Here is a 13,015-nt window from a genome sequence, read left to right as displayed (position 1 = left end):
CTGTAGAACATTGGGTGGGTCCCAAAGGCAGTAAAGCATGATCTAGGGTATCCCTGGATTTTGACATATGGCCTAGGGTCCCTCAGGTATGGTGTGTGGTCTGGGGAGCCCACGTGAATGTAGGCATATGGTTTAGTGTCTTTGATGGGGGTGGTTTGAATCCGCTTGGATGCTGGGACATATGGGCTAGGGTCCTTTATGGGTTGTAGGGCAGAGTCTGAGGTCACCAAGGAGAGTAGGAGGTGGTTTGTGGTCCTGGGTGGCTGTAGAACATACTCTGGATCCTCAAAGGCGGTAAGGCACGGTTTGAGGTCCCCCTGGGTATTGGGCCATGATCCGAGGTCTCCGTTGGGAGATCCTGTGTGCCAAGCCAGTCGGGGCGTGGTCTGGGGGGGTCTCTCGGGAAGCCGCGGGGCTGGAGGTGGGGCTGGGGAGAGGTCGGGGGCGGGCCGGCGGCTCCGCAGTGGAGAGGGGTCTGTGGTAGCCCTGGGCCGGGTCGGCGCCCCCTCCCCCCGTGCTGCGTTGGTGGCGACGGGGCGCAGGAGGCGGGCAGCGCGGAGGGCGGAGCTCGGCGGCGGCTCGGGAGGGAGGGTGGGAGGGAGGCGGCCCCGCGGCACCGCGCCCCCTCCCCCGGCCCTCCCCCACCATGGCGCGGAGCGAGGTGGCGGCGGCGGGGCCGGGCCCGGGGCCCCCCCCGGGCTGGGTGAGCACCGCCCGCAGCGGCCCGGGAGGCAGCGGGCGGGGGCGCCAGTGTGAACGCGGGTGTGAGCACGCGAGCCTGTGAGTGTGTCCGTGGCGCTGCGGCGGGCCGGGCGTGCGCTCGCGCGGCCCTGTGTGTGCCCAGCGCCGGCGTGTGCGGCGTCTGCTTGTGTGGCCATCCGGGTGTGTGCTGAGTGTCGGGCCGAGGTGCTGGGACCGGCAGTGCGTGTGTGTGCCCCCCAGTGGCTGCCCCTCTGGCTGTTATCTGGGGGGCTGTTGCGCGCCCATCGGAGGGGTTGTGTGCAGGTGTGTGTGCGTGGGTTGTGTGCCCAGGTGTGGGAACCCCCCCACCCCCCGCCAGTGTGTGCGCTCCGCTAGCTGCGTTGGGTGTTTGTGTCCGGGTTGGATGTCCATCCGAGGGTCTGTGTAGCCGGGTGTGCCCGCTCCGGTGTTCATTAGTGCGCGCGCGCGCGCGTGTGTGTGTGTCTGCGGGTTGTATGTCTCCGAGGGTGTGTGTCTGTACGTCCACGTAAGGTTCCGGGCCGGGGGGGCTGGGACTCAGAGCCTTGTGGGCCCAGGCCTCTGTGTGGGTTTGGGGGAAGGGAGTTTGCCGCTCCCTGGGTCCCTGTCAACTGGGTGTGGGGGGGTCCTCAGCGGTCCTTGGGGGAGACGGCCATGTCTTCCCGTCCCGGTGGCTGGGTGGGGGGGATGGGCGGTTGGTAGGTGGACAGATGGAGGGATGAGAGGCTGAGGGATGGACAGATGGGACCTAGGGGAGGCAAGCAGACCGGCCCTTACCCACCTACCCCACCCCAATCCCTGCACCGGCCAGATCTCCACAGATAGGGCCAGAGTTGCCTGCATCCAGATGGCCAGTCTGGGGGACCTTTGGGCTGCTGGTGAGAGGATTGCCTTGGACTGGTGCTCTAGGACTCAGCTCCCCCAAACCTCTGAGACTTGACCTGCTGAACTCAGACCTCTGCCTTGGCTTGTGCTCTGGTGGTGGGGGCAGGTATGGTGAGAAGAAGGGATGTTATGATTTCTTTGGCCTGTGAAGTAGGTGGGGCAAGGGTGCCTCAGGGCTGGGAGAGATGTGTGTCCATATATATGTGTGAGTGTGAATCTGTGCCTATCTGTTGACTATGTCACTGTGGTTCAATATTTTGTATGCATTTGTAAGTGTGTAAATTCCTTACAGGGATGTTGTGTGAGCATGTGTCTGTTATGAGTTAACATCTCAGAGTGTGTCTATGAAGGTGGATTTTTTTGTGCCTGTGTGCTTGTTTGAGTGTGTATCAGCCTTGTAAGTGTCTATGTCTGCTTGTGGCTCTGTGCATATGTGTAAGGTGTCAGCTAGTGTGTGCATTTTGCATTTGTTGGCGTAGGAATATATCAGCTTTGTAACTCTGTATCATGGGGGATATATGTGAAGTTGTCTGAGTGTGTTTGGGCACTTCAGAGCATGTTTCTGTGTATCTTTGATCATGCAAGTGAGTATCTGTTGTATGTGTGTGCCTTTGTGTGTTGGTGAGTGTGCAGGGTATATCTGTTATAGGTGCATGTACCTGGTTGTCTGCAAGGGTAGGTACGTAAGTTTTTTGTTTGTGTGCATTTTTGTCTGTGAATGTGCAAAGAAAACCCAGTGTTGTACATGAGTGGATGTATGCAGGTGTGTCAACCTTGAGGGTATATGTCTATGTTGTGACTGTATTTATGTGTCAGTGTTGGTCTCTCAGTAGTGAGGTTGTGTATGTTCAAACATATATGTGTAGGATTGTGTGCACACACATGTCTGAGTCCCTGGTACAAGGCTGACCCTGCTTCTGGGCCCAGTGAGATTGGGGTCTATGTGGCATGAACTGTGGTATGCTAAGGTCCAGCCTGGGGCCCATGGACACAAGTGCACCACATCCCAGGCCAAGAGCCAGTGGAGTGTGAGGGGCACAGAGATCATGCTGACGTGTCCATGGAAATCCACATGTAAAGACTCGGGTTGTGGGCCCATGTGAGTTTTGGCATGTCCACATATGTTGGTGTGACAGTGATGTGATGGTGAGCATGGGAACCTCTTATCCTTCCCCAGCTCCTGGTACTGCTTAGGGTCTTTGAAGTTGGGGACTGGCATGTGAACTCTGGAAGCAGGAGGCTGGGAACCTAGAATCCTGGATCTGAAAGAGGAGGGTGGGGCCCAAATCTTGGGTCTTGAGAATGGAAGGAACTGAGACTTGGGCTCTTGAGTCTGAGATACTCAAGAAGGGTGGGGTCCCAGACTCTAGGATCTTGAGGGAGGAGGGAGCCGGTGTCACTGGCCTTTTGAGACCCCAGAGGACAAAGAGCTAAAGTCCTGGACTTCTGGATTTTGGAGAGTGAACAGTCCTGAGACCAAGACTCCTTGGTTTCCAGAGACATCTTTCTGGCTCCCTTTGAGATTATGCAGAGCCGGAAGCAGGAGGGGTGAGAGTGTAATCATACCAGGGACTTCCTTGGCTGAGATGGACTCTGAGGCAGGTGTCCAGAGAGGAACCAGAAGGAGTTAACAGGCTCATTTTATTTCTTTGCAGGTACTGGCCCAGGCCCTGACTCCCTGAAGAGAGGTGAGTGGGGTCCCTCAGGCTGGGGAGAGAGATACAGAGCGGTTGGTTTTGTTCTGAGCCTGCTGGAGGCCTGGAGCCCTGCCTTATAAGTGCAGGGTATGGCAATGTCCTGAGGTGCCAGGTGCCCCCAAGGCTGGGGGCGGAGTGGTGACAAGGTCAGGATCATCATGTTTGGGTAAGGGCACAGGGTTGAGCAAGGGCATGGATGGCAGGTGAGGGGAGGGTGTCTCAGGCCTGGAGGCATCCCCTCTCAGGAGGGGTAAGGTGGCCAGGAAAGAGAGGTTTCCTCATGATATCAGTAAAGGGTGCAAGACAGTCTTATGACATGAAATGACCCAGGCCTTTGGAGAATGGAATGAATGTAGTTTACCATTTTGTGTGTGTGTGTGCATGTGTACATGGGAAGACCTCCTGGTAGTCTAGCCTGCTGATGGCTGAGAGAGAGCCAGAGGCGGGGGTGGGGTGGGGGGAATAATAGCAGGTGACACATGTAGTGTTTATTCTGTCAGGAACTATTCTAATCATGTTGCACTGCATTGTCTCATTTAATCTTTACAACAACCAGATGAGGTAGGTACTCTTATTATCCTCATTTTACAGAGGAGTACACTGAGGCACAGAGAAGGGAAGTCACTTGACTAGAGTCACATAGCAAGGAATTGGGGCGTGAACGTGGGCAGTCGGGTCCAGATTCTATCCCACAATGCTGCACTGCCTCTCAATAAATATTAGCTATTTTCATTGCTACTATTGTTCCTGCAGCTCGAGTCCCATTCCAGCTGTGGGAGGCAAAGCTCTGTAGTTCAGGGTTCTGAGCCCTAGATACCCCAGAGCCAGTCGAGTGTAGTGTGGGGCCTCCTAACTCAGAAGTTACACCTTCCAGCCAGGGTTTTCTGTCCAATACAGCATCACAGAGGGAGTGCAAGACAAAGTAGCAGGGGGCCTCAGAGATGGTGGGACACCATGACACTGTCTCTTTTTCTCTCTTCAGCCCAGTCACTGTCTCCCTCAGTCTCTGTCTCTTTCTTTGCCTGTCTTTGTCTCTAACACTCTTATTCTCTCTTCCCCTCTCTCTCTCTTAGTCCATGCTTCATCTTTATGTCTCAGTCTCTATTTTCTCTCTCCTCCACTCATTTTTCTCTCTCTTGCTCTCTGTCTCTTCACCTTTCTTTTAGATCCTTTTTCCTTTTTTCTCTTTCTCTCTCAGTCTGTCTCTGTTTCTTCCGGTCCATCTCTCCCTCCCTTTTGTCTCTCCCTGTCTCTTCATCTCTCTCTCTGACTCTGTTGGTCCCTCCTTGCCACATGTATAGTCCCTCTCCCCATGAGCTGAAGGATCAGGGCCACATCAGGTCATAGTCCTGAACCGCAGATTCCTGGGAGATGAGCCAGCAGGGACTGGGGTGCAGGGTGGGGGTGAAAACAGTTTCAGGGATGCCCCCTTCCCATCCTTTCCTCTTTACCCCTCACACATCCCATGTTGTGATGGGAGCTGACATGTCGTGGGCTGCAGCTGCCACAGGGGAATCCCTGCCAGGTTTTGCCTGGAGCAGAGGCATAGCATCAGTGTGTGAGTGTGTGAGTGTGTGTGTGTGTGTGTGTGTAGGTGTAGGCATGTATGGGACCTTGTGTGTGCCCATTGATGTGAGCACAGAAGTCTGCCCCCTGCTTGGGAGCTCAGAGAGCCCAGGATGAAACCAGGTTCTGAGAAAGACTTCCCAAGACTGAGTAGGGAGACTGATGTGGTTTTCTCAGTCTCTGTCACCTCCAGACACCTTTTGCCTCTGATAAAGGGTAGGAGGTATTATCCTTAACATTTATTGAATACTTACTGTGTGCTAGGCCCTATGCTTAGGGGTCCCTATAAATGAGTTCACCAGACCCTTGCAACAACCCAGTAAAGATGGTATAATTATCATACCATTTTACAAAATAGGAAAGTATGGCCTAGTTGGGGGAAGTCATTAGTTTGGGGTCACAGAAGTAGCAGGTGGGGGAACCAGGACTTGAACCTGGGTCTCATTTCAAAGCACTTGCTTTTAATAGTGCAGACTTCTATGCTTGGCACATAATGGGCACTTGATGATGGTAATAATTATTACTAACATGTATTGAACCCATTTTATTTGCTAGGCACTGTTCCTAAGTAGTACACCATGTTTATTAATCCATTTAACCCTCACGAAAGTAAGGCTTGTTTTTTATTTCTATTTTACAGATGAAGAAACCGAGATTCAGAGAGGTTCAGACACTTGCCCGAGGTCACACAGCTAGTAAGTGTCAGAGCTGGCATTTGAATCCAGGGAGTATGGCTTTGAAATCTGTGAACTTAAATCCTAGTTTGCAATGATTTTTCAAAACGTTTAGTGGGTACTAGAAGGCCAAGGCAGGGCCAGGTGTCACCCCTCTGGTTGGGAGATTATGAGAGGTCTCAGGCCCCGTGGAGGAGGGGGTAAAGATGGGGACAGGACACTCAGGGGTGGGACAGTGGTAATTTACTAAACCAGCATTAAAATGTTGTTATCTAATAACAAATGCATGTCAGCTGATTGATGATTATGCTATCACTGTCCTATAGAATCTGGTTGTCAGGAAGGGAGGCATATGGGTCAGACGCCAGCAGAACATCCCAGGGCAGCCAGGCCGGCAAGCAGGCTCTATGCCTGGGTAACCTGTCTCCTTCTCCTTCAGGTCTTACTGTCCACTCCTCCCACCTTCCCACTGCACCATGGCTCCGGGCCCCTTCTCTGTGCTGCTCTCGCCACCGCCTGCTGCCCTCTCCTTCCTGCTGCTACTCTGGGTGGGGGCATCTCGTGGCCAGCCCTGCCCCGGCCGCTGCATCTGCCAGAACGTGGCACCCACATTGACCATGCTGTGCGCCAAGACCGGCTTGCTCTTTGTGCCGCCGGCCATCGACCGGCGTGTGGTGGAACTGCGGCTCACTGATAACTTCATTGCAGCTGTCCGCCGCCGAGACTTCGCCAACATGACCAGCCTGGTGCACCTCACCCTCTCCCGTAACACCATTGGCCAAGTGGCTGCCGGCGCTTTCGCCGATCTCCGTGCCCTCCGGGCCCTGCACCTTGACAGTAACCGACTGGCCGAGGTGCGTGGTGACCAGCTCCGTGGCTTGGGAAACCTCCGCCACCTGATCCTCGGCAACAACCAGATCCGCCGGGTGGAGCCAGCGGCCTTTGATGCCTTCTTGTCCACCGTGGAGGACCTGGATCTGTCCTACAACAACCTCGAGGCCCTGCCCTGGGAGGCCGTAGGCCAGATGGTGAACCTGAACACCCTCACGCTGGACCACAATCTCATCGACCACATCGCGGAAGGTACCTTCGTGCAGCTTCACAAACTGGTTCGCCTGGACATGACCTCCAACCGCCTCCATAAACTGCCTCCTGATGGACTCTTCCTGAGGTCCCAAGGCCCTGGACCCAAGCCGCCCACGCCACTCACGGTCAGCTTTGGTGGCAACCCCCTGCATTGCAACTGTGAGCTGCTCTGGCTCCGGCGGCTGACCAGAGAGGATGACCTGGAGACATGTGCCACTCCTGAGCACCTCACTGACCGCTACTTCTGGTCCATCCCTGAAGAGGAGTTCCTGTGCGAACCCCCACTGATCACACGGCAGGCGGGGGGCAGGGCTCTGGTGGTGGAAGGCCAGGCGGTCAGCCTGCGGTGCCGCGCTGTGGGTGACCCTGAGCCCGTGGTGCATTGGGTGGCACCTGACGGGCGGTTGCTGGGGAACTCGAGCCGAACCCGGGTCCGGGGGGATGGGACACTGGATGTAACCATCACCACCTTGCGGGACAGCGGCACCTTCACTTGCATCGCTTCCAATGCTGCTGGGGAAGCCACGGCACCCGTGGAGGTGTGCGTGGTGCCTCTGCCTCTGATGGCGCCCCCACCGGCTGCCCCACCGCCTCTCACCGAGCCTGGCTCCTCTGACATTGCCACGCCTGGCCGACCTGGTGCCAACGAATCGGCCGCTGAGCGCCGGCTGGTGGCGGCGGAGCTCACCTCCAGCTCCGTGCTCATCCGCTGGCCAGCGCAGAGGCCAGTGCCCGGCATCCGCATGTACCAAGTCCAGTACAACAGCTCTGCTGATGATTCCCTCGTCTATAGGTAGGTGCTTCAGTCCCAGGGCTCCTCCAACCCCAAGGGCCCCCCTCCCTTCTGCCCACTTCCTTGGCCTTCTTGTTCAGCTGGGGTTCTAGATGGCCATGCGGAGTTACCCTATCTCTGTCTCTCTCTATTTCTGTCTCACTGTCTCTTTCTGCTTTTCAGGCGGTTTGGAAATCTTTGTTAAACACCCACATGAGCCAGACTGGACACTGAATGTGCCCAGTATAATCCCTACTCCCTTGGGACTCATGGTCCACATCCTTACTCACCAAAGGTGTTTGATTGTGGACCTTGGCAGTTAAACATTTTGGAGCATGAAATGCACATACACACACACATACATACATATGTTTAACAGTTACATTTATATTTATAAATTATATGCCAGTGCTACTGTATTAACACATTGGGTACATTATAGAACAGAAAACCAAAATATGTAAATATAAGTTATTCTCATTATCCATTGGGTTAGAAGCCATTTTCCTGGTGTGGACAGACGACATTAAAGTTACTTTCTCCCATCATCTCTCTTATTCTCTTACCTTCACATCTGTCTCTGTCTGTCCCTTTTCTCCCTACTGCCCTCGTTAGGCCCTGAGCAGGGGGCTGGGGACTCAGGGAGACCAAAAGCCCAGAGGAAGGAGGCATCTAGTACACGCTGAATTATTGCCTTAGCCTTGCAGTGTTCTTCATCTTGGTGGCTTTATAAGTATGTCTCACAGCCGTAGACCTGGGCACTTGGTAAGTGGTTGTTAGCTCTGTGAATGGCTCTCTCTTTTCCTAGCTGTCTCTTTCATGCACACTGTAGAGCACCTGCTGAATGCTTAATCCTGTGTTTAACTTCACTTGAGAATGCCCTAGCTCTTAGGGGTGCTTAGGCCTCCACCAAAAAGCCTGCCTCTTGGCCTCCATCTTCACTTTCCCAGGGTTCTCTTGACCACAGTCCTGGTATACAGTAGGTGCTTTTCCATTGTTGGCTGAATGAGTAAATCCCTCTCTTTTCCTTTGTCTCTGTCATCTTCATTTTCTTCTCTTTTAGAATCTGGTTATCAAACACTGAGTGGATACCTACTGTATGCTAGATCAGACACGGGCCCAATTTTACAAACATTAGGGCAAACAAATGAACAAAACAAAAACCTTTGTAAGGCACTACCAAGGATGCTACCTCCTTCAATCTTTCCAGCTCTGCTGTGAAGTGACAACGATTCCCTCCCATTTTATAGATAGGGAAACCGAAGCGCAGTCGAAGGAAGTCACTTGCTCAAGGTTACACAGAAAGTGGCAGAGCCAAGATTCTAGCTCTTACCCTTCTAACTTCTAACCCTGCCCTTTTTACATGAACACACATTTATTGAGCACCTACCATTTGCCAAGAAGGAATTAATGGAGATGGATAATACATTTCTGTAAATAACTCTTGGTTTGTGACTCTCCACTTCTCTGTTTCTTTCGTTCTCTAACCTATGGCCACTACATGGTGGGGTGCAGGGAGGTTTGCAGGCCCCCAGACTCCATATGTTTTCAGATGTTGATAGTGCTCTGTCCCTAACTAGGCAACAGACCTGGGGGCTCTTCCCTTCCCCTGAGGGTCACAGTTCCAGTCCTCCATCCCCCATTGCAGATGCCTGTGCTGTGGTGCTACAGGGGTTAATTTCCTCTCTGCTGCCATGGGTGGAGGTGACATCCAACCAGAAGCCTGCTCTGCTGCTTGCTTGAGTCTTGCAGCCAATTAGAGACACAAGGGCTCAAGCTTTCTTAAGGAGCCAGCCTATGTCCTTGAAAAGGGGGGATCCCCTAGCAACTGTTTTTTTAGGGACTCCTTCCCCTAAAAAGGAATTCCAAGAGGTATCCAAGTTTTTCTGAGAGGGGAGATGGGAGGAAAAGGAAGACTTATAGCTTAGGGCCCAAGGTTTGGAGGCAAGGGCGGGGAGTGGTCTGTTAAATGGCCGGCAAAGGGAGAGTTGGAGAATGGATGGGCCTTTTTGAGGGGGTGGGGCCCTCACTTGAAGTCTTCGGCTTGGAGGATGGCTCTTGGTGGTGGGGAACCTCCAGGAGGGTGGGACAATTGAAGTGGGCTTCAGGACCAGAAAGTGGCCTAGAGGGAATGTGAAACTTATGAGAGGCAAGAGGCCTATGGAGATGGGGGCATGGCCTCTTGGAGGAGGCAGAGCTCCTGCTTCATGGTCCCATGCCAATAAAGAGGTGTCCTGGTCTCTGGTGACCCACTAAGACCTTTATAGAAGAGGAGAGCTTGTGAGGGTGAGTGCTGGGGTGCAACTCCATGTAGACATGGCAGTTCCAGGTTAGCCAAGGCTGGACATGGCAACAGTGTGGAAAGGGTGTGACCAGCCAAAGGGGCAAGATCTAGTGGGAATGGTCTTATAGATGGGGAAGGGTGCATCTGGCAGTAGAGTGTGAGCCATAGCAAAGGTTACTGGCCAACACAGGATGGGATGCAAGCTAATAATGATGAAATTATGAAGTGACAGGCTTTGGGTATATTAACTCATTCATATTTCACATAATCTCTACGATGTACTAATTCTTAATATTCCCATTTGGGGGAAATGAAGCACAGAGTGTTTAAGAAACTTCCTAAGGTCACAGCCAGCAAGTGGCAGAAGAGAGACTCAAATCCAGGCAGTCTGGATCCCAGATTTGTCAGCCTAATCATTTCTTTGCATTGCCCCTAATTTGAGGGCAGGGGCCTACAGCAACAAAGGGGTATGCTTGCTTGGCTACATTTGACCCAGTTATAGATGAGACTTACCTGGGGGTGTGATTTGGTGACTTGTGTCAGTGCAGGGCAGGATGCACACAGAGTGGTTTCAGGACATGCAAAGAGTGGACATGGTCTTAGGCACAGTAGGGGAACCATCCACTGTAAAGTGTGATACAGGAATATGTAGTTGAGGGGCTTGGGGATTATCTCTGCAGCTAGGAGATGTATTTACCCAAATGTGGGACATGCAGCTAAAGGGAGTGGTCTGTACCATGGTTTCCCTGAAAGGGCAGGAATTGGTAGAAAATAGAAACTAGAGGCCCTGGCTGGGCACCTCAATTGATTGAAGCCTTGTTGGGATATGCCAGGGTTGTGGGTTTGATTCCTGGTCAGGGCACGTACATGAATCAACCAAAGAATGCATAAATAAGTGGAACAACAAAAATCAATGTTTCTCATTCTCTATCCCAAATCAATAAATAAAAATTAAAAAAAAAAAAAAAAAGAAAAGGAAAAGGAACTAGGAGAGCATCCATTGTCCCACTAGGAGGAGTAAGATGGGATGTGAGTTGACCTCAATGTCCCCTTCAGTGGGGGTGGGACATGCTGGTAGGGGGAGTGGCCTGTAGTAATCAGGCCTCTTAAAGGGTGGAAATATGTAGATAAGAGACCCTGGATAGCAGTTGTTGCCCTTAGTATGGTGAGACATTGCTAGGGGCGCATCCCTTGAGGGTGGGGCATAAAAGCTAGAGCACTCCTCTCCTGCAGGGACAAGGATATGTAGATGAGGGAACATGAATGACATATTGTCCTACTGGGAGATGTGACAGATAGGGGGTGGGTCTGAGGGCAGGGCATGCCTATGAAGCATGTGGCCTGTAGCAGTGATCCTGAGAGGGTGGAATTGCTGCTGTTGTCCCAGTAGAGGATGAGAAATGGGTAGAAATGCATGGTTTGGTTCCCACCCGTCACCATGGGTGGGACATGCAAGTGAAATGGCCTGGTTCAGAATGGAGCTAACCCTGTGCTGATCCCAACCCCCTCCCGCAGGATGATCCCCTCCACCAGCCAGACCTTCCTGGTGAATGATCTGGCGGCGGGCCGAGCCTATGACCTGTGTGTGCTGGCAGTCTACGACGACGGGGCTACGGCGCTGCCAGCCACGCGAGTGGTGGGTTGTGTGCAGTTTACCACGGCTGGGGATCCGGCGCCCTGCCGCCCACTGAGGGCCCACTTTTTGGGCGGTACAATGATCATTGCCATTGGGGGCGTCATCGTTGCCTCAGTCCTCGTCTTCATTGTTCTGCTCATGATCCGCTACAAGGTCTACGGGGATGGAGATGGCCGCAGAGTCAAGGGCACCTCCAGGTCGCCCCCACGGGTCAGCCACGTGTGCTCGCAGACCAACGGGGCAGGCGCGCCGCAGGCCCCGGCCCCGCCTGCGCAAGACCAGTACGAGGCGCTACGTGAGGTGGTGACCCCCGCTGCGGCAGCGGTGGCGGTGGAAGCGAAGGCTACGGCGGTGGATATGACGTCTTCAGAGCCAGAGGCGGTCCTCAGACGCTCCCTGGGTGGCTCTGCCACCTCGCTGTGTCTGCTGCCATCAGAGGAAACCTCCGGGGAGGAGTCTCGGGCCGCAGTGGGTCCTCGGAGGAGCCGTTCTGGGGCCCTGGGGCCGCCAGCTTCGGCGCCTCCCACTCTAGCTCTGGTTCCTGGGGGGGCCCCGGCTCGGCTGAGGCCTCAGCAGCGCTATTCGTTCGACGGGGACTATGGGGCGCTCTTCCAGAGCCACAGTTATCCGCGCCGCGCCCGGCGGACAAAGCGCCACCGGTCCACACCGCACTTGGACGTGGCTGGAGGGGGCGCGGCCGGGGAGGACGGAGACCTGGGGCTGGGCTCCGTCAGGGCGCGCCTGGCCTTTACCAGCACCGAGTGGATGCTGGAGAGTACCGTGTGAGCGGCGGGCGGGCGCCCGGACGCCTGGGTGCCGTGGACAGACGCCCAGCCGCCGGGACGCAGGGGCAGGACTTGGGGGAGAAAGCACAGAGTCAACACCTCTTAACTGTAAGGGAGACGGGCCCTTCTTCTCCCCGAGGGGGCGCTGCTGCCTCGGGCAAAGGCTCGAGGCCATGTCCCCTTGTCCTGGGGAGTTAGGGGCAGGCCGCGAGGCTCTCCTCCCCCAAGGACTCCTCAACACTCCTGCCCCTCCCCCCGCGCACTCGCGGACCTCGCTGGAGCCGGTGCCTTACACAGCGAAGCGCGGGGAGGGGCAGGGTCCCCCCGACACTGCAGCACTGAGACACGAGCCCCCTCCCCTTGCCCGGGACCCGGGGCAGGGGCGAGGGGTCCATTTCTTGTATCTGGCTGGACTAGATCCTATTCTGTCCTGCGGAGGCCTCCAAAGCCCCCACCCCCACCCCATTCACTTCCCTGGTTCCGTCAGGTCTGGCTTGGGATCCTCTTTTCTGTTCCCCTCTTTTGTCACTGTCCGTTCTCTGTCTTCTGTCTCTTCCTCCCTATTTGTGTCTCTTCTCTGTCCCATCGTCTCTTCTGCCCTCCCATATTTTGCCCAGTCTCCCGATTACCACTACACATTCTCCCGGGCAGGTCCCACCGGAAGGACCAGACTCTTCCCTATTCCTTCCTCTTTCCTCTAATAAATCTTCACACAAACGAAGTCAAAACAAAGTCCGCCTCCCTACCGGAGACAGGACCCTCCGCTGAAGCAGAATTAAACTTTTTTTCTGTGTCTGAGGCCGCTCTGCTGACGTCTGTGTGTGTCCTTGTGTCTTTTTTTGGGGGGGTGGGGTGGGGAGAGTGACCTAGATTACAGGTTAACGACTGAAACTGAAGGAAAGAAGGCTAA

At 54.4% G+C, this 13,015-nt stretch overlaps 1 protein-coding gene across 4 annotated transcripts; it reads left to right on the top strand.

Annotated features, from left to right (window-relative positions):
* The first annotated feature begins 689 nt into the window (after nt 1-689).
* LRFN1 (leucine rich repeat and fibronectin type III domain containing 1) lies at nt 690-12,903 on the top strand. 4 transcript variants are annotated; one of them, XM_090260177.1, is made up of 5 exons: nt 690-703; nt 3,261-3,293; nt 5,509-5,563; nt 5,982-7,421; nt 11,200-12,903. In XM_090260177.1, exons 4-5 carry the CDS (start codon nt 6,019-6,021, stop codon nt 12,104-12,106), a joined length of 2,310 nt encoding a protein of 769 aa, XP_090116303.1. In that variant the 5' UTR covers nt 690-703; nt 3,261-3,293; nt 5,509-5,563; nt 5,982-6,018; the 3' UTR covers nt 12,107-12,903. The 4 variants fall into 4 exon arrangements, with proteins under 4 accessions (XP_090116303.1, XP_090116302.1, XP_090116301.1 ...); XM_090260176.1 differs by lacking the exon at nt 690-703 and adding an exon at nt 1,496-1,711; XM_090260175.1 differs by lacking the exon at nt 690-703 and adding an exon at nt 1,496-2,704.
* Nucleotides 12,904-13,015: the final 112 nt, after the last annotated feature.

This window comes from Furipterus horrens, unplaced genomic scaffold (assembly GCF_987537825.1).
Source record: "Furipterus horrens unplaced genomic scaffold, mFurHor1.1.pri manual_scaffold_13, whole genome shotgun sequence".
Taxonomy (NCBI): Eukaryota; Metazoa; Chordata; class Mammalia; order Chiroptera; family Furipteridae; genus Furipterus; species Furipterus horrens.
Note: the sequence above shows the minus strand (reverse complement) of the source record. Positions and strands in the feature narration are given on the sequence as shown.

Excerpts from the sequence above, each read along its gene's own strand:
- LRFN1 (XM_090260177.1), top strand. The coding sequence starts at position 6,019 with ATGGCTCCGGGCCCCTTCTCTGTGCTGCTCTCGCCACCGCCTGCTGCC. Across the intron at positions 7,422-11,199 it reads GATGATTCCCTCGTCTATAG|GATGATCCCCTCCACCAGCC; the intron begins GTAGGTGCTTCA and ends CCCCTCCCGCAG.